The following is a 20,700-nucleotide window of genomic DNA, read 5'->3' as shown; positions in this document are numbered from 1 at the left end:
AAGAATACGGTACAGCAGCAGTAGACTATTTGCTCTGTTTGCTTTCTGTTTAGAGGAACCAGTAGGGTATGGTTTAATTCTAATACATAGTGTTTTTCCAGAGAGGTGCAACGTGTAGGAACAGCTCCTGTGCTGTATTTCCCTCTTTGGCAAGCTGTGCGGTATGGTCATTAGAGCAAAATGTATATAGCTGAAATGCCTGTATTGTATTTGCTTTAGATGCATGCAGCTCATACAAATGTGATCTCAAAGGTGGTTTAAGTGATAGAAACTCCATTTTATAGGTGTTTGCTTAAATAAATGTGGTTAGGTGATTCGCTTCAGTGTCTGTTTTGAAATTGAGGTTCTTCCCTGCAGCAAAGATCTGGTTCTCACTTTCCCAGCAGTGCCTGCTTGGCTGCTCAAATTCCAACCCAGCTGACTTGTAGTATAGGAAAATGCAACTCATTTGAAGACTTTGTTCAGTAATCAGGGCTAGGAAATACAGCAAATGGTGAACCAGCGTGGGAAGAAGACAATCAAAATTCATGGGCTCCTGATAGGGTGGGGTTTTTTTTTCAGTTTTTGGATTGTTTAAAAAGAGTTACCAGTTTAAATGTGCTGTGCTTTATTGGTGAAATAGCCTGTAAATTTGTTTAACTGTCAATTTGTTACAGCTGATGGCTAATTTGTGCTTTCTCTTTTTTCAGTGCTTGCACCTCCTCCGCCATTGCCACCACCAATACAGGGATATGCCTTTAAACCTCCTCCTCGACCAGATTTTGGCACTTCTGGGAGAACAATCAAACTGCAGGCCAACTTCTTTGAAATGGACATTCCTAAAATAGATATCTACCATTACGAATTGGATATAAAGCCAGAAAAATGCCCCAGAAGAGTTAACAGGTAATACTGTGCTTTGCTTTTCCTCAATTTATTTACAGTCTTGTTTTCCTTTGAAAATGCTGGAGCCATGTGCCTGTCTTCACTGAGGGTTGGAGGATGTGTCTCTCTTTAGTCATTGTTTGTACTGATGGCTTCCAACTTTGCATATCCATGAAAAGGCATTTTTTTTCTCCAAGCCTTTCTGTACCAATCCAAGATTTCAGTGCTAATCATCCCTTATTTTGATTGAACTTGTCAGCATCTTAAGATGCTGGTGATTAAAGCCACTGGTGACAGATAAATTGTATTGACTCTAGTGGAGCTAGGTCAGTATAAGCCAACTTGATAAATATGATTCTTAGTATTGCTTGATTAAATATTGGAGTGCAATTGGCTGACAAGCCCTTCAACAGGGAGTTGGTGTTACCAGCTTGTTTTCCCACCTTCCCCTACTGACAAGGGGAGGCAAAACCCATTTGTTTGTGCTGCTGTGAGAGGATTGTGGAGGGACTAAATTGGGTAAGAAATTATCCCTCATCAGTCGATGCTATATAAGGGAAAGATATGCTCCTGAAACAGATTGCAAGGTGAAAACATGGATCGGTTGGCCAAGGAAACAAGCAATTAGGTCTTGCATTTTGCATATGTGCCTTATTAGTCACAGTGTGGCAACCTCATTGACTTGAAAAAGAGTGGTGTTGCCAGAAGTGAAACTTGAGAACAAGACTTGGCACTAACTGGAAACCACAAGTGTCATCTTCATAACTACCTACATCTCGACTGTAGAGGATTGGAATGGCATGTTTATATATTCAAGAGTAAAACCTTTCCGTGTTAAAAAAGGTCACATGGGTGGAATATGTAGTCATGAGCATGAACAAAGTGTGGAGTCAAAAAGCCACCCAAAAGCCAAAGTTTTCTTAATGTGAATTAATAAACTGGAGTGCATTATCCATTGTTAGACTAAAGAGTTGGTAATGATAGCATTTTCATAAAGCAGCATCTCTATGCTTTGCTGTCCCATTTTTTTCCTGTGGTAATCTATTATAAATTTAACTTTTAAGCTAGTCGAGAGTTAAATTTAATTTTCGCTTAATGAAGTGTGTGTTCTACTTCTTTTGAGTGCTTATCCGTGCATGTGTTACCCTGTAGATGTACATGCAGTCACCTGCACCTGGGTTTTTGTGAGCTGTGACCTTTCAGTCCTACATGTATACCTATATTTTTGTGTGTGCTTATATATATGTATATAGGATTATGCAGGATGCACGTGTAGTCCAATTCTAAATGATAGCTTTTTCAGCTGGCTTACACATTTCTAGTATTTTGGTCATATAATTCAGATGTATATTTACAGTAAATAGTTTTTATCATTACTTTATATGTTGTAACCTCTAGAAAGGGTAGAGGGAGATTTTATTTTCATTTACGCTACTCCCTCATCTGTCTCAGCTGTGTTCTGCAGTTTTATTCTAGGACTTGCTATAGCTTGGACTGTGACCCTGCAGAGCCACTGCAGGGATGCATACAGTGTATATGCAAGTTCCACACTGACGAGACATGAGCTGGAGCAGGACTGGAAAACACAGAGCTGAGATGATGTGCTGCTGTGCCAAATCGGTACAGTCTGGCTACAATTCTTCGCATGTTGCAGGAAGGCCAGATCTATTTGGATAGTTAAATAGGCAGAGTGGGCAATGTGAGTTTGGCTCTGCACTGTGGATGCCCTCGGTTTAATTCACAAGGACAGCTAGGACTCGTACAAGGTTCAAGATGAACTTCGGTTGCAGTTGTTGGCCCTGAGTTCTAGATGTGCTTGCATGATCTTGGTAGAATAGTAGTCCCAAAGGGCTGAAATTAGTGAATTGGTAGATAACTCTTCTTTTAACCTCACATGGAGAAAATAACTTACTTTTCATTAAGATATCTCCACCCACAGCTGAGAAATACCATTGCTAACTGTGGTTTGAAGCTTGAAAACCTCAAGTGGAAGTGTTCATTTTTATATAAAGTAGCTCACAATCGGAAGAACTTGGTCAGTAAAAGAATGGGTTTTCCATTGTTCAATCTTTAACTCAAAGTTGAAAAATACCTCCTTCCTCCCACCCTCCAAATTATGTACTTGTTTAGTCAGATATTGCAGACCTGAGGCAGAAATTACGGGGTCAAGTTTTATTCATACTTCTCAGGAGGTCAGGCAAGTTTCTTTCAATGGGCACATCTTGTCTTAAAGCCTTGTCACACAGCAAAGAAACTCAATTAAACCGGTCTTCATTCTTTTCTTGAATGAATTCAGAGTTTCATCTCAGCTTTTTGCATCATTATAATATCTAACCATATGCTGGGTTAATTGCCTTTCCAAGTCAAGCCTCTCCGAGCTGCTAGTTGACAATAATGCTGAAGAAAGAGTATGCTGTGGTTTCCTTTCTGTGTCAGTTTAACTTCTTAATGCCCTTTAGCCCCAAGCTGTACGTTAAGGATCTTGTAGGCAGTGTATTGCAGACTGCTGATGGATTTTGGATTTTACAGCCTTGTGATACAGATAGCCTGAAGGATGTCTCTTTGGGACATTTGGACCAAAGACCTTTGGCATCAAAGGGTGTTGTTATTCCAACAGACCTCTCATCAGCTGGTGAACTGCTTTGCATGACCAGTGTGTAAACACTGTGGTTTGACAAGAGCTTTGTGAGTGGTTACCTCATTCATACAAATGTGCAACCTAATTCCAGCTATGCTTAATTAAATGAATATGTATTTTTAATATGTACAGGTTCCAGTGAATGTGTATACCCAGGTTTGTTGGATGGATCCCAGTTTTGTTGCATACATGAAAAAATTACATTTAAAAGTACTCTTTTTCAGTGCGATGCAAAAAGTTTGGATATCACTGTCATCACAGAACTATTGTCCTTACACTAAGGCTGTAGGCTTGGATAATGATTTTGTTTGTTTGTTTTTTTGAAAGCTTCTCAGGTTGCTGAGCTTTTGGCCCAAGGTCATCTGCAGAAAGGGCTGTAGGACAGGGGAGCAGAAGCCCCCAGGGAATACCAAGCACCTCTCATGCTCTCTCAAGCTCAAAATGAGCTTTCGCTTTACCACTTTCAGTACATCACAGAAAAGAGGAAGGAAAGTTTCAATCTGAAAAAGCTAAAAATAGCTGCTTTAAGAAAACAGTTTAGTCTGTGAAAAGGTTGTTTTAATTCAGATCAGTCAAACAAATCTTGCCTTTAATACCCGACAGTGGACAAACCTTTCATTTGCCTAGTGCCTCTATTCATAGATATTAGCATTAGAGTTCATCTGCTACTTAAAAGTAAAAAGTTGAATTAACGTAATCTTTTTGTACTTTCAGAGAAATAGTGGAGCATATGGTTCAGCACTTTAAAACCCAGATTTTTGGGGATCGCAAACCGGTGTTTGATGGAAGAAAAAACCTTTATACAGCCATGCCACTTCCCATTGGGAGAGATAAAGTAAGTTTTAAATAGAGAAGTTTCTAATTGGAGATTTTAATGTAATATTTGCAGAGCCTTTTTGATAACTGATAGAAACTGATTTTATATTTCTGGAATAGATTTCTCCTTCTGTTGCCACTTTGCTCAGCGTGTGGTTTGCCAGGACAGAAGCGTGAGCTTGTTGCCCTCAAAATGCTTGCTCCCCTTTCTATATCCCTCTTTTCCTCCCTCTCTTTCTCCCCACTTGCGTGGTTTCTGCTGGTTTGGTGAGCTGGATCAACTGCCCAAGACAGTGGACAAGCTCCGTACTGGCACTAGGGAGAAAGTGCAAGCACAGTTGAGTTTGGGAGAGGGGAGTGGAAGCACCCCTCTGGGCAGCAGCAAGCTGTTGTGTCAGCTCGTTAATCTCATCAAAGCCCACTGTAAGCTGATTCTTGCTATCCACTAGCTGAAAGAAACTCCTCCATCCCTCCATTGCCTGTATGGAACCTCTTCCCTAATCCTTTACGACATGAGAGCCAAATTAACTTAAACTGCACAGGTTAAGACCTGCTAGCTTAGCCCTCGGGCAATTGAAGAGGACTCGCATGTTCTGTTTGCTGGCTCTGTATGTGGGGTGGTGACCTCTTTGGTCACTCTGGTTGTAGCTGCAAAGAGTACCCATATCTGTGCTCATTGACTGGTGAAGTAGAAGGGACTGTGCTGGAACATGCTAACACACAAACCCTATAAAATAATTTAGCCTACACATCTGTGGTCTAATATCAGATTGAATTTTCTGTGGCTTTTTTTATTTAGATGGAACACTTGAGGATACAGTCATTCTTACTACTTGTTTGTACTACGGTAGTTCCCAGAGGCCATTTTAACCTTTTGCTGTGGGTGCAGGTGAAGAATGTTGTGTCCCATAGAAGTTGACTACAACCTAAGTGCACAAAAGTAAAATGTAAGGGGGAAAGGGAAATACAGAGAAATGTGGAAACTTGGTTGTTATAAAACTGGGAAGAGAGCTCAAGTCTTCTGAAATTCAGTAGCAGTGTGCTATAAAATAGTTCATGCTGTCCTTTGCTGTCTCGTATTGTATGCTTGTGCAGTGCTTGGCATAGTTAATAGTTCTACCTGAATCAAGCTCTTAATCTCATATGTGTAATTTTTATCTCCCCCAAATGTATTTAAGTGAATGTCATGCAGTAAAGCTCAGTCTCTACTCAGTCTTAATTATTTTTCATTAACTAATAAGGTAACATCTGGGAAAACTATAAAGGAATCATTAAAAGTATTAGAGATTTGATTTTTTTAATTGCTTTCACATACAGTATTCCAGTTCCTACAGATTTGACAAAAAAGATTGCAAAGTATTTGCCAAAGGTGGAATAATACTTGATGAGTGTCTCCTAGGGGTTTAAACAATTTCTCTGAATGCATGCAGAGTTACCTTATAACTATAAAACTTTCTAACTTGTGGATGACTGACAATATTTTATGACAAGTATGAAGTTCTACATTTAGTAGGTAAAGGTAAATGAAAAATTGTTTATCTTTGGAAGATAAACAAACTGGGATCACATTAATCCTTGGATCTAATGAGACTTTGTGAGATGCAAGTTGACCCTACTCTCATTGGGAACTGGATGAGATGACCTCCTCCTCCTGTTCCTTCTGTGTCTGAATGCCTGCTGACCAAATAGGACTTGATTCTTCATGCTTTGGATTTTAAAGCCCACATATACTAAATCATACATGGTAAAAATGAAGTCTAGTGACAGTGTGTCAGCAGGAAATGCTTTTGATGCCCCAATTCCTTTGTGTCCACGTAAATGAATGTTGTCGTGTACAGCTGGGAGAAGGCTGACATTAATGATGTTAACCATTTTGGGTGGGACAGAACTATCTAGCGAGAGTGACTATCATTTGCAAAAGGTGGTCACTAAGGAAACTTTTTAGTGGAGGTTGGCACAAGATGGTTCAGATAGTTTCATCTGTGGCTCACATTTAAGCTCGCTTTTAATACACACATTTTTCCCTATTTCCCATGGGATATAGGACTTTGTCAGTTGTTCTGCCGTACATATATTAATGTTATTACCTTGGAGGAAAGAGCTAATAGAGATAAATCTTCAGCTGGTTTAAATCAGACGAGGGGAAATTTAACTTAATGAAGGAAACTTTTACATGGCGCTAAATTAGTTTAAGCGTGGTTTAAACCAGTTTAAAGCTTGTAGGTATTAGGACTTTCCTCCAGCATAATTAGATTAGGTTTCTTTGGGGTTTTCTTTGGCTGTTCTGTACATAACAAATGTAGCAAGTTTACTGCACATCTGATTACATTTAGGATCATATTGAAAAGATTCATGAACATACAGTGATTAATAGATGAACCTTAATCTAAGTGGGAGAAGACCTTGATTTACTTGCAGTGTGCATCGGTAGTGGAAGAACTGATGCTAAACAGAAGGCTGAAACCAAATTGCCAACATTTTTATCCCCCCCTCCTGTTGCTCTTTAACTTAATTAATGCACTCTGTCCTCATCTCTTGGTGGTGGTGGTTGTTCTGGGGTTTGGGTTTTTTTTGTGTCCTTGCTGACAACCTTGCTTCTTTTATAACTTCTTCTATTATATAAATACTTTTCTGCTTGGCCTTCATGGTTATCATACCTATTTTCATTCCTTCCTTATTGTACCTTGTTTTCACTCTTTCCTTCCTTCATTTCTTTAGGCCTTTTGGAACAAACATGCAATATGTAAATATTAACAGAAAATTTCTTAGTTTTTACTTGTACACATTGAGCAGAAAGAAATGTATAGGACACTGTCAAGGTATGAAGATTAATAGTCTCCTCTTTCCTCGTAGGTTCTAAGAGAAAGCCCAGGTCACCTCTGACTGTGGCTTTGTACTCAACTGCTGCATTACTGTGTTATTGCCCTAAAATGTCCTTGTACCTTTAAGAGCTAGAGTTAAATTTTAACTGAACTTGAAAGTTTTCTTACCTAGCAAGATTCAAGAACAACTGATGTATGTTAACATACATCTTAAGCAGTCTTTCATTAGAAAAACAGTAATTAAGAGTGAACCAAGCTGCAGTTTGATACAAAAATCCTACTGCTGTTCTCTTTTTTCAGAAGGAAAGTGTTAATCCTGCCTATGACCACAACCTTACTCCTCTTGACTTTGTCTATCTGAAGTACTGGTAATGACTCTGTACATGATAGAAGCAGACCTCTTTCTTACATCCATAGTTTGAGATTTCCAAACAAGTTCATGGGAGATAGGCACCTGGGTATTTGATTGGAAACTGTGCATCTGTTTTCCTCTGAATCCCTGGGAAGGAAAAGCTCTTAGATTAATAGAGAAAAGGTATATTGTGTTCTCAAAACATGACAAAATAATCACATAGCGTTACGTATATTTTATAGAGAAGGAGTACTAAGAATTCCACAGAAACATATGGTCAAGCTTAATTTTTATTATTGTTAAACAGTGATATGCTGACTTGTTTGAGTTGATCAGACTACATAAGCTACAAGAGCTATTCTTTTTAAGAATGGTTATCAAATTTTTCCACAGGCTTAATGATTTTTAACGTCCCTACAGTAACTTCCCTTTCACTTAATTCCTTAAGCTACAAAATTATGTCTGCTGTTTTGCAATTTAGCAATGTGTCTAGCAGATAGTAGGTTAGTGGCTGAGTAGTAAATTTTTTCTTTGGATATAGATTACACCTGGTAAAACTGTAGTAAATCAAACATTAAATTTGGCTTTAGAGTTTATTCTTAATAGTAAAGTACATGGTAAAATTCCTATTTAAAACTACTTTGTCTTGAAACTTTCCATATTTTGCTTACTCTCTCAAACATGAGCGTGTTCATTTGCCCTTAAAAATATAGAGTGGGATAAATAAAATAGTACTGAGCGATTAAATTCTGATTAGCAGTGCCTAAGAGTATATGGGATCTTGTGGATGTGGATTAAGGACATATTTTTTGGTCCTAATGTATCTTTATTTTTTTTTTTTAAACATAAACTCTTCACAGCATGTAGTTCAGGTGAGATATTAAAGGAAGAAAACCTGGAAAGTTAGATTTAAACCTTATTTATTTGAGCAGTGACTCTTAATTCAACTGTTTTGAAGTGGAGTTAGACCCAGCAGCAAAAACTGTTTGGGCCAAATTCAGCAGTATGAATTCACCATCACAGCTATGCTAAACTTAATCGGTATTTGCAGTCTAGCAACTGGAATAGAAATTCTTCAATCCTCGGTCTTTTATTTCCACCAGGGACACAGATACTGCAACACAGGTAGTCCTGTTACTTATCTTTTTCCATTCCATCATGGCGAAGGAGGTTTGTGAATTGAAACCAGGAGGGGGGAAAAAATAAAATGATTTTTTTTTTTTTAATTAAGGGTACCAAAGTTGTTAATAATCAGATCAGTTGCTTATTAACAGTATCAGGAATAATAGAAATTATGAAACTTGATTTGGAGGAGGAGAGAAGTTTAAAGGAAAATGCTACTCAGGTGCAACAGACATCTTCCATCTGCTGTAAATGAGATGCAAGTTGAAGACTTTTTGATGGTGTAGTGGAAAAAAAGTCTTCATAGAAGGCTTTCAAGCTGTGTCAGCTGAAAACCTGTACCTTTATTTGCACAGCTTTTCAGTAGAGTTAATCTTACAGGCCAGATTCAGACCAGCGACCCCACAATTACCAGACTCCAGTTCCTGTTGCCTTCCCACAGCCATACAGCTCCTTCCTTTGCTCGAGTCTCCTGGTGAATGATGTTTGTACTAGAGGAGGGATGTGGCTGTAATACTAATTTTGACTGCCTACTATAAATTGTCATTTTTGGGGGGTACAGTAAGGCTTATTATTTGTGTTTTATCTTTCCTTCCTTTTTTTTGACTGAAGAAGCTAACTATCGCAAAAGACCAGATGATTGCATATATTAGCTCACCGTTACCCATGTATTATTTTTGCTGGCCCACTAATTACAGTTTGTCTTTTAAGTGGATGTCTTTTATATTTAAATTGTAAGCTCCCTAGGGCAGGAAAATGCAATGCTTTTGTTTATATCCAGCACAAAGGATACTCTGATCTTGTTATTTCTTGTAGTCACTCCCAGAACTGCTAATCATTTCAGACAAGCCTTAATTTTAGTTGGTTTATGAACTTCAGTGCTCAGGCTTTCTTTGTTTTAGTAAAGAGGAGAGATCAGCATCACATGTAATTAGAAGTAATCGGCTAAAGTAATTTACCATAATGTAGTTCGCCAGAGTTTCTTAGAGAAAAAAATTCAACGTAGGGCATAATGTGCCCCTGTTTCCTGCCTGATAGCATCCCTAGTACTTGGGGGTCATCATTTATTCTTTCTTTGGTATAAAATCAGAGGGGTTTGGGCTGGTGGGTTTTGTGGGGTTTTTTTTGTTTTGGGGGGTGGAGGTGGTGTGTGTTTTTTTTTTTTTTTTTTTTTTGAAAGCTCCTTGTGGATTTTATTTTCTCTCATTTGAACTATGTCTACAGTAATAGTATACAGAGCACTCCGGTGCTCTAGAGAGCGAATACCAGAAATTCATGAATCTTGGCAGGTAGTGACAGACCTTGTTTTATTTTAGGCATGCAGGAGCTGACATGAGCGGTGATACATTAGTATGTGTTGGGTATCCAAAATCAGGTTATCGGATCTTCACTGAGACCTCCCAGTTCTACGCAAGCACTTTCAAATTATAATGTTGCCTCCAAGAGGGAGATAGGTGCCAGTTGGGAAGCACACCAGCTTTCTGAAATACACCTTTGGAAAGATCTAGCTGTAAAAAGAGGCTGTACCTAATATATGTTGTTTCTTCATCATTGCTTTTTGTCTCCTCCCATGCTTTATAGCGCTGTTCAGAGGAATCCATCGTCCCTTCCAAGCCCCTTCCAATTTCCCCTTTAAATGGAAAGAATCATCTTGGTTTGTTGTTTGGCATTGTTGCAGGTGGAGCTGGAGGTCACGCTGCCAGGAGAAGGAAAGGACAGAATATTTAAGGTGGCTATAAAGTGGATGTCCTGTGTGAGTTTGCAGGCTTTACATGATGCTCTTTCTGGTCGGCTGCCAAGTGTCCCGTTTGAAACCATCCAGGCACTGGATGTAGTGATGAGGCACTTGCCTTCCATGAGGTGAGGGGAAGACCTTGACGTTGTTTAGGAGGTTGCATTGTTATCTGAATCGCTTCAGTGGCTTTTTGGGTAGGATGTGCTTTCATAGCTCAACCAAAATAATAGCTAGCTGGCAGATGGCATACTCAGGCAAGAGGCAACACGGTGCTTTTCTGCTCATCCGGTGGAATTAGGAGCCTCCAGCCTGGACACAAGTCCCTTTCCCCACTGGTCTTCAGACTCACTCCATGTTTGTGTGCTCTCAGGTCGGGGGTGCCCTGCCATCTCACTCGTACCCCGTTTCTCTGTAGGCCTCAGAGAAGGAAGTCCTCCCTGAATGGAAAGTAGTTGGAGGTTGGTAGATGTTTAAGGGTGGTTTTAAAACTTGTTACCCTGTTCCTATGTGTCCTTGGGCAGATGTTTGTTGCCAATTTTGTACAAAGGTTACTGTGCTAGGGGGATATTGATGTCACCCAGTATGGCTATTTTTATAGAAAAGAAAAGCTTGAAAATTATTTGGGGTTTTTTCCAAGCAAGTGGGATCTATAGCATTTGCAGTCAAACCCAAGAGATACTGGGTTTAATTCTGCTGCCATGAAACAAGTCGCTTAAGACCACTGTTCAAATTAGATTTAATTGGAAAGTAAAGAACAAAGCCTAATAGGGCTGAACTTTCCTATTTTGAAGGGCTAAACAGAGAAAATAAGTTAAATTTATGTAAATATCTTTAAATGGCCTTATATTACATTGACTTTATCCTCACATTAAGGATTTAAAAAAAAAAAAAAATCACTTTAGTCAGGTTTTGCAACATAGAAAACAGCCCAGACTAGTTAGTCATACATCTTTGTTCAGAGAAGCATATTGGCGCTGGTTTTGATTAGTTTGATATTAAGTGTGCAGTACTGAATTACCAAGATGAGAGGCATCAAAAATATGTTAGATCAGTTGTTTACCCATGCAAAGTTTCCATGGATTTCAGAGGCAGCTATGCACAAGTAAAGGGAGAGATTATTACATTGTTGTTGTTTTAATAACAGAGTTTTAAAATTATTTTCTTACTGAAGCGTAGCTGAATTTTTAATAGAGTACAAAAAAAGTTATTAATGCTTTTTGTTTGAATTAGTAGGTATAGTAAGGAGTATACTGAAAATAAATTTAAACAAACATGAGTAGTAGCTTGTTTCTTACTGTAACTAGCTGGATTTTGAGACGTGTAACGTGAGTCCTGACAGGAATCTCAGATTATTGGTAATTTCAAACACTGACATTTCTGTGCTTTTGTGAATAGGAATTTGCATTAGTTACGGCTTTATTGCAATTTTTTTTTTGCTTCAGTTTTATGATCTGAATTTATTTTCTTTATTGCAGATATACTCCTGTGGGGCGGTCTTTTTTTACAGCATCAGAAGGGTGCTCAAATCCATTGGGGGGTGGCAGAGAAGTTTGGTTTGGCTTCCATCAATCAGTCAGACCTTCACTATGGAAAATGATGTTAAATATTGATGGTAAGTCCTATAAAAATCTTTTTTTGTTCCTTCTTTCTCTTTCAATGGAAGGACAAAAATATAGTTCCATTTCTTGGATTTCTTAGAAATTTCCTCAGTATTGTTGTAATAGAACATTGACGTTTTTGTCCACAGTATCTGCAACAGCATTTTACAAAGCACAGCCAGTTATCGAGTTTGTATGTGAAGTTTTGGACTTCAAAAGTATTGAAGAACAACAAAAACCTCTGACAGATTCCCAAAGGGTAAAGTTTACCAAAGAAATAAAAGGTAATAATTGAATTACATAAAACTGCTTTATTCTGTCTGATGATATGTTACCACTACATGTTCAAAATGTTTCATATAGCAGTTGCCTTATTGGGAGACAGCTATCACAACAAACAGTGCGCATTCTTTTTTTTTTTTTTTTTTTTAATCAGAACTAAGAGGCAAGAATCATTTTATTACTTACATGTATTTCAAGACTTTCAGAATTCTACTGATCAATGTTATGTTTCAGTCTGCTGGTCCTTTTTTCTTACTACGGTTAATCTCTGTAGCTTGACAGAGTCACTTTGTGAATATAAGCAAAGTTGGGTCACTTCAGGGAAGCATGTGGCTTTAGATTTGATGTGTCACTAGTACAAAGAGTTAAGTGAGTTTATTTATTGAACCAGCCACATTTAGGGCTCAGGTATACACATAAGTAGATTATCACATATTCAAGAATCTGTGGTAACTACGTGTGTGTGTGCATTTTGCCTGTGGTGTAGTTTAATTAGCTTTGCCCTTAATGAAAGGGCTTTAGTGAAACAATGAAGATGATATGTTTTACTCTTAAGTGATGGGCTGAACTAAAACTTTCTAGCAGATGGATGATGATTTGTTTTAGTGAGATTAGTTACTGGCTTGTGACTTGTACAAGCTTCTCCTCATTTAAGAATAGGTTCTCTTGACATACTTTTTTTTTTTTTTTTTTTTGTGTGTGTGTGTGTGCCTCACCACCACTTGATTGTGTCATGTCGAAGTTACTGGTGTGTGTTGGCATCTGGGAACATTTCAGTGTAGAAGTACTACTGAGATCTTCTCTTTTTAGCATGTAGAGCAGCATCCCTTACTATGTCAGTCTCCTTAAAACCAATTTATCTTCCTAAATGAATAGTGCTTTATTGTATTTAGCAGTTATATATACTGTAGTGCTTTACTCTTCTTAAAGTACCTCCATCTCTAAATATGAGTTAACAGTTAGAAATAGAAAAATTTCATATTTTTTACTTTTGAAATGACCTGGTAGTGCCAGTCCCAGTTCCATGACAAAGATACTCTAGTTCCTAATTTGATGATCTCAAATTGTTTACAAAGACTGGGATTTAAGTTTTTTTTTAAATTACCGGATCTTGCATTTTTCCAATTGCTAATGTCAAGATTTTCATATTCCGGATTTTACCAATAATTTAGCAATGTGTTTTTGCATACTTAGGTATATTCCATACATTTACTGTCCTGGAAGTAAATTACAGCTATTCAAATATGTAATGACTGAATCAAAGAGCAGGAGGGAGGAACATTACTGGTTTTGTTCACTGAAGGCTTCTTCTGGAAAATCGAGGTCTTTCCTTCATGATATGCTAGATAGAAAGCAAGCAAATTAAAAAAGAAAAACAAGCTCCAAATATCTATCACGCAGCTTCCTTGTTTCCACAAAATGTCCACAAAATCACCTTTGCCCAACTAGAATTCTTTTAGGAAGAAAAGTATAAATAAATCCTGAGTTTGTACTGGTTGTAAATGTTTTGGAAAAAATAATGGGGCACTGAATTGCTGGCTGCTGTTGTCATTTTTTTTTTCTGTGAGGATTTTCATTCTTCAGATAGAAGAAGTCATCTTGAATTTGCAGCAAAGCTAGTTGTAAATTGAGGTATTGAGGTAACAGTTTATCTTTTAATAAAAATACTATGATACAGATTTCAGAGGTATTAATGAAAACTTGATATTTATTGAAGGTTTTATAGTAGATGGCACTTCGAGCTGTAATAAATGATGTGGAGAGGGTAGTATGTTTGGCAAGTTATTAGTGCCTTTGACAGATAGGAGAAATATGCACTCTTATTCAGCAGCAGCCTGAGTTTATATACACGTGCAGGTACATAAGGAATTTTTCCCTACAGCCCCCTCTTTCCTATTCCAAGTCCACATACATCTGTTTCTGCCTGAGCATGAAAGTAATATAAATGAAAATGCTGCATTCAAGCTTGTATTTGTGGGTAATGGTAAATTAGAAACACTTCTTCACAAGTAGCTGTTGTGCGGGTTTGGGGTGGATAATTTGTTCTTCTAGAAGTTATTGGCTTTCAGGTGGGCTTAGCTTTTGTCCTGGTGGGGTTTGCAACAGATGTTTGTCTTCAGGAAGAATAAAGCCCTATGGCCTCATTCCCATGGGCTCCTAGAGGCTGTATGGGTATTTTCCCCCTCTCCTGCCCCAGTTCATTAGTTGAGGGTTGCTTGCAATAGTTGGAGGTCTCACAGACACCATATGTTTAGACATAAAGTATAAATGAGCTTTTTGTTTCAAGGAGGTTGTGTGCCCTTTTTTTTCTTCCGCCATCCTGGACTTCCTTAGAGGTATAGAATTGGAATTCACTGAATGCATTCAACTTCATCTGCAACCTCTTGGGGCTTTCGGGTTTCATTTTGTCTCTAAAATTCTTTGTGGAACTTTGGCTGAAGCTCAGGGTTTTTGAATTTTAAGACTATAAATTGTTTTTTTGAGTTCTGTCTGGTGTAACCTGTGGTGCTTGGAGAACGTGCTACCTAGTGACTAGTTTTACTGCATAGTTTAAGTGGTCTGGTGTAGCATTTTAGGGGGCTGACACCTCCATTTGGAAGAATTGGTGATACGTGTTTTCCAATTTTTAGGTCTAAAGGTGGAGATAACACACTGTGGACAAATGAAAAGGAAGTACAGAGTGTGCAATGTCACCAGACGACCAGCAAGTCACCAAACGTAAAGTATTTTGCTTCTTTTTAAGCTTATGTTTAATCTCAGGCTGGAAAAGTATTTTGCCTGCCTTACTGACATAAGAAAAGTTGTCCTGAAAAATGATACTTTCTTTGGTCAACACTTTTAAAATATGTCTCAAAGTGTTTTCCTAATTTTGCTGTTCTTTTTGTTCTATTTTTATTCTATAATGAATGTCATGATATTTGAACCAATCACTTTGTTTTAACTCTGTGGGGTTTGGTTAGTTTGTTTGTTTTTTCATTTACAGATTTCTTCAACATTGGAATAACAGGGAGCCCTATTGGTAGGGTAGTGTTTCCCAGAACTGTTGAGTAGAAAAGTAGTGCCAACTGGGATCAGATTTCTAATCTTGCTTATTACCAATCTATTTCTCCTCTGGAAAAAATGTTTATTTTTAATCACTAACCAGAGATTTGCAGATAGCTTGAATATGGAGGTATTTATTCCCATTTTTAAGAAAGTAATATAAGGAACAAAACTGATACCAGCTTTTATACAAGGTGATAACTGATCAGTATCTAAATCTGTTATTTAATTGTTTGGGCTTTGTTTCATGCTCTTTCAGTGATGTATTATATTAATGAAAAGACAATATTCGTGCCACCTTGATGTAAGTATATGCAAATGTGTGTGCATATATGGAGATATGCTTGTAATGTACAGACAGAAATGCATTTCTGAAGCAATAATTGGTTTTGCAACTCTTAGAGTAGGCTTACTATTTTCTGTGCGTGGCATATCATAAAATGTAGTACTGCAAGTCTCCCAAATAAGCAGAAAACATTAGTCTTTGTCTCAAAGGCACCCACTCTTAGGAAACTTAAGTTACAGCTTCAGGTATTACCAACGTTAGAGAAACAGCCTTCTGTGGTACTGTTAGAAGACACATGGTAGTGCCAATGGTAGAGTCTTAATTATAGAAGTACACTTTACATCATTTCAGCAAGATAGCTTAAATCATCAGTGAGCTTAACTTGTGCCAAGTGTATTGAGCAAGTGTGGGAAAGTATTCTACATAAAGTAATGGCTTATTTTCATATTTGATTTCCAATAGATTCCCACTTCAGCAGGAGAATGGACAAACAGTTGAATGCACTGTAGCTCAGTATTTTAAGGACAGGCACAAATTAGTTTTACGCTATCCTCACCTTCCATGTTTACAAGTTGGACAGGAGCAGAAACACACATACCTTCCTCTGGAGGCAAGTAAACTTTTAGATAATACTGTATTCTGGGAATGGGGGAAGGGGGTTAGAGGTGAAAAGGCTCAAATGTTGACAGACTGTTTTTTGAGTAGCCAATTTTAGAAACTGAGAAACTGAGTAGTGCAGCAACGGGGGTGGGGTGGGCCCAAACCAAAAACCAGTTGCATTGTGTTTTTTAACTTCCTTTGTGCGGGGATATTTTAGGTGTGCAACATAGTGGCAGGACAAAGATGCATAAAGAAACTCACTGACAATCAAACTTCCACTATGATTCGAGCAACTGCCAGATCAGCACCTGACCGTCAAGAGGAGATTAGCAAATTGGTGAGTGTTCTGTTGAAGATGAGTGAAGCATAGCAATGGACTTAATTTTTCTCTTGCCATTAGCAGATACTGAATAGTTTGTGCACTACACACAGGTTACGAGCATGTTTCTATAAGCCTTTCTCCATTAATCAGAGAAATACATTCTCACAAAAGGTTTTCAAGTGGGTTTTTTGGTGCTTTATTTCAAATTTTGAGGCAATTCCTTTTAAGTGGAATTAACAGAGGCTCTGGGTGTGTGTGGCATCACCCATATATAAGGGGTCTGTGCCCAAGTACAGGTTATCCCAGGAAGTTTTAGATCTTATAAAAAGAACTTCTTTTTTCTGCAATACCTAATTCCTTTTAATTTCAGATGCGGAGTGCCAGTTTTAATACCGACCCTTATGTTCGTGAATTTGGAATAATGGTCAAAGATGAAATGACAGATGTGACTGGCAGAGTTCTACAGCCTCCTTCAATCCTCTATGGAGGCAGGGTATGTTGAACAGATACTGTACAATCTGTGATAGCTTCCATTACCAGCTGCGATAACTTCTGTAATATGGTTGTTTTAAATTAATGATGTTGGATGTAATGGGATAAAGTCATCACAGGTGTAATGTTTAGAACTTACATGTAAGTTTTGAAAGTCCTTAAATGTACTGGCCATTTTGCATCTCCCTCAATTGTTTCTTTATTTCCAAAAGTAAAGCTAGGTTAAAAGTGCATTTATGTAAACTTCAGAGAAAAATTTGTGTATTTTTCCTTTGCACACTGTTTTATTGTGTATTGCAAGAGGAAACCTGCCAATAGTGGTTTAAAACAATGTGTGGAGAAGAACAGAGACAACTTCAATTATTACTGTTCACATTTTCCTCCCTTAACTCTGAAATCTTTGTGAACTTCTAGTTGGTTTTGAGTGTCCTGGGTGGAGCAGCTGTGTTTAGGACAGCTATCTTAAGGTATTATCTTTATCAACATGTTTTTCTCTAGAGCTGTGTCTTCCTGTTGGAGTATTTACTCACAGGTTTTTTCTTTACAATGGCTTTTCAGATGGCCTTTCTGACATAATCTTCCTACTGTCTTTTAAAAAAAGCTTGAGAAAAGGATTTTTCTATCAGTTATGTAATGTGTCTTATTTTTATGCAAGATGAAAGCTTTGGTAGCTGGGATAACTTAATTTGTGGAGGTTTCTGATGATATTTCTGTCCCTATGCACAAATCGGGCTGCTACCTCCGTAAACCCGCAATGGGAAAGGATCTTGCATCTTTTACCTAAAGCTCTTCAGACAAAATTGGGCATATTAGCTCAAACCTTCCTTCACTGACAGGTTAAGATAACCCAGCTGTCTTTGCCTGATCCTGATTAGGGAGAGCGCTCTCATGAACTGTTCTGGCAGCAGGGGAACAGGGGGAACAAGAGCTTAATGGCAGATGAATGATGGAAAGTCGGAGTGGGGGAGGTACTGCCTTCAGCAGACACAACTCTGCAAAATGAATTGCCAAATTTGTGTGTGTGTCCTGAAAAATTTCTATAAATCTTAGCTGTTGCTGCTAAATGAGAAGGCAGACATCGTGGTAACTTGTCTAAAACATCTACGGGATACTAATACTTATTAAGGTAATTAACATCACCAGAATTACTTTAGTCATCTTATTATATCCCTTGTCCTCTAAATAACCCATCACAGTAACGTCTGCTTGATGGGAGGAAAAAAAAGTGTTGCGCAGGTCAAAGTTGAATAACTGATCAGCTTTTGTCAGCTTGTTCGCGTTTTTTTTCTAGAATTGTGTGAGTGACATCAAACCGGTATTTGCCTCTACTTAGTGATGTGTAAAATACTGATAATACTTAAGTTGCTTTTGGAAAGTTCACTGAGTGGTTGTAAAGTCACTGTAGAAATGTACGTTCTTGTTAACATTACATACCAAGCATTAGTCTGACTTATTACCCATATGTAATTTCTCTCTGCTGCTGATTTATACAACCAAAGGAAACTATCAACAATAAAAAAGAATAATATGATCTTTATTTTTATGAGCTTTATTTTTCACCTGGCTAGCAAGCTGTCTTGCTACAGTGATAGAATGATCTTTATAAGATAGGATAGATGTTTGAACAGTGGAGAGAAAGACCTGAGAATATAAATAGCCTGCTAGTTGGAGGGAATTGGAAGCATAACTGCTTTTTGTTAGCATGAATCAATTTTTGCATTAGTGTTTTGGTTTTGTGGTTTTTTTTTTTTTCCTTCCACTTCCAGAATAAAGCAATTGCTACTCCAGTTCAAGGAGTCTGGGACATGAGGAATAAACAGTTTCACACTGGAATTGAAATAAAGGTTTGGGCAATTGCGTGCTTTGCTCCCCAGCGCCAATGCACTGAAGTTCATCTGAAGTAAGTGTGTTTCATAAAATGGTGATTTTATTATTTATTGTGTATGGAAATAACATAATTTCATTTATTTATTTATTTAGAATATATATTTTGTTAAGTTGTTTAACATATGGCAGTACATCTTTAAGTACATGCTTTTGAAGTTCTGTCTCTGTGTTTTGAATGATGCCAATATGATTTCAACGCTAGCATCGTGAAATCCTCCAGTTACCAAAAGCATTTTATGCTATATGGCAGGTTTCTGACCAGTGGGGCCTTAGGACAGAGTTTAAGATGACTGAAATGAGGTAATTGATGGGCGTTTATCACTATTTGTCAAGAGTGAAAGCTAACATGTATGTCATCTTAGGTTCTTTTCCTGGTTATACAGAATAGATTTATTTGTGCAGAACTTATTTAAAAAAGCAATCCAACTTTTGTCTAAAACTTTCTACCCTCTGGAGTTACCATCACGTGCAAGTTGCTGTATTTGCAAGATGAATAGGGCTAGTTGTTTTGTTGACTTTGAGCATTTGAATGAAACTTTCAAATTTGGATGGAACATGATTGTTGAAAAGACTATTGTTAAAAGTGATATCTATCGTTCTCATATCAGGGAAAGTGTGCATGCTTGTGTAGATGGATTATCTTAATTCCTTCTTTTGCACGCATTTGCTTTCCCTTCATGCATGGGCAAGTGCAGCTCTTACAGCTGCCCTAGCAGGTGACTCAGCTGCCCTTTGTAAAGTGAATGAAAGACAGCAATTTTTCATAGTAATGGTATTGCCATAACAGTGTTCCTTTTAGATAATTTGCCAAATAGCTCAGGAATTTTTCCCTAACAAGTTGTGAGCGAACAGTGGGAGTCTTATCTTTTGCTTTTCTTCCCACTGTGTAAAGCTAGGGACTTGTTCTTTCCAGGTACATGGCAGGAACTACGCTGCCAGAGAATTTTCCCTTCCATGCTGTTGCTTCTAGTGGAAAGGCTGCATAGAAGTTAGTCAGTTTTGAGAGAGAGGCAGAAGTCTTCAACATAATGAGCCAAAATAATATTATTTGATGGCTTAGAGTTTCTCCTTACCGTGAAAGGAGATTCTTCATACTAGGAATATGGCTGCATCCAGTTGAATCTTGTTGCCTCTTGTTACATCTTGTTGAGCAAGTTGGAACTTGGCTACTGTAGATCCGTCAGAGTAAACACCTTCAAAATCCCTAAAAGTCTTCAAAAACATCCTGCTTTACCTGTCCAGAACAAGGAAAGAAACTTTCCTCTTAGACACCACACTTAGAGATGGACTTCTAAAGGCTCAAAACCTCTGCATTTTTAGACTTGCATGTTCTGCTACTGACTCTTTCTGCCTTATAGTGGTGAGTGCCTGCTTTGCCAGGGAAAATGCTTAACGTGCCTATATTCTGCAAGAAGCCACAAGCTGCAGGGCTGAAGCTCACAGACTGTTATGATTCATAAAAGTTAACAATAGGTTTGGAAGAAACTAAATCTTCACACCCTGTTAGTGGGTAAGACTATTATCTGGCACCCTTTGAAGACAAGCAACTTTTTAGACACCTATTGGGGCATCCACTCCAAAATAACAAAAGGGGCTTTGTCAGCATTTATGTCAGTTAGGCATTGCTACCTGGAATCATGTTTACTGTGCTGGTCATGAAACCAAGTGCCAAAGAAGAAAGAAGGACACCTCTGGGTGCATCTGCACTAGTCTTTTAGTTTGGATCAGGAGTGCATATTTGAAGTGATGCTCCTTGATGGTCACCAATTGCCATACCATGTTCTGCATCAAGGAGCAGTCTGAGTGTACAATGTGGATCCATCCCCCCCCCCCTAAAGACCT

The 20,700-nt window shown here is 38.0% G+C and overlaps 1 protein-coding gene across 3 annotated transcripts in view; it reads left to right on the top strand.

Moving 5' to 3' along the window:
• AGO2 (argonaute RISC catalytic component 2) overlaps positions 1-20,700 on the top strand; it is a 65,814-nt gene that overhangs the window by 16,629 nt on the left and 28,485 nt on the right. For 2 of the 3 annotated variants that reach the window (XM_010584198.1, XM_010584199.1), the window contains exons 2-11: positions 690-885; positions 4,217-4,337; positions 10,293-10,474; positions 11,825-11,961; positions 12,097-12,231; positions 14,860-14,947; positions 16,020-16,167; positions 16,375-16,494; positions 16,850-16,972; positions 18,738-18,871. In XM_010584198.1, coding sequence (XP_010582500.1) covers positions 809-885; positions 4,217-4,337; positions 10,293-10,474; positions 11,825-11,961; positions 12,097-12,231; positions 14,860-14,947; positions 16,020-16,167; positions 16,375-16,494; positions 16,850-16,972; positions 18,738-18,871 — 1,265 coding nt within the window. In that variant the 5' untranslated portion in view covers positions 690-808. Of the gene's footprint in view, positions 1-689; positions 886-4,216; positions 4,338-10,292; positions 10,475-11,824; positions 11,962-12,096; positions 12,232-14,859; positions 14,948-16,019; positions 16,168-16,374; positions 16,495-16,849; positions 16,973-18,737; positions 18,872-20,700 lie in introns of those variants that run through there. The other variant, XM_010584200.1, reaches the window with a different exon arrangement.

Source organism: Haliaeetus leucocephalus, unplaced genomic scaffold (genome assembly GCF_000737465.1).
Source record: "Haliaeetus leucocephalus isolate CR32 unplaced genomic scaffold, Haliaeetus_leucocephalus-4.0 Scaffold953, whole genome shotgun sequence".
NCBI classification, from domain to species: domain Eukaryota; kingdom Metazoa; phylum Chordata; class Aves; order Accipitriformes; family Accipitridae; genus Haliaeetus; species Haliaeetus leucocephalus.
This window is presented reverse-complemented; position numbering and strand designations above follow the sequence as displayed.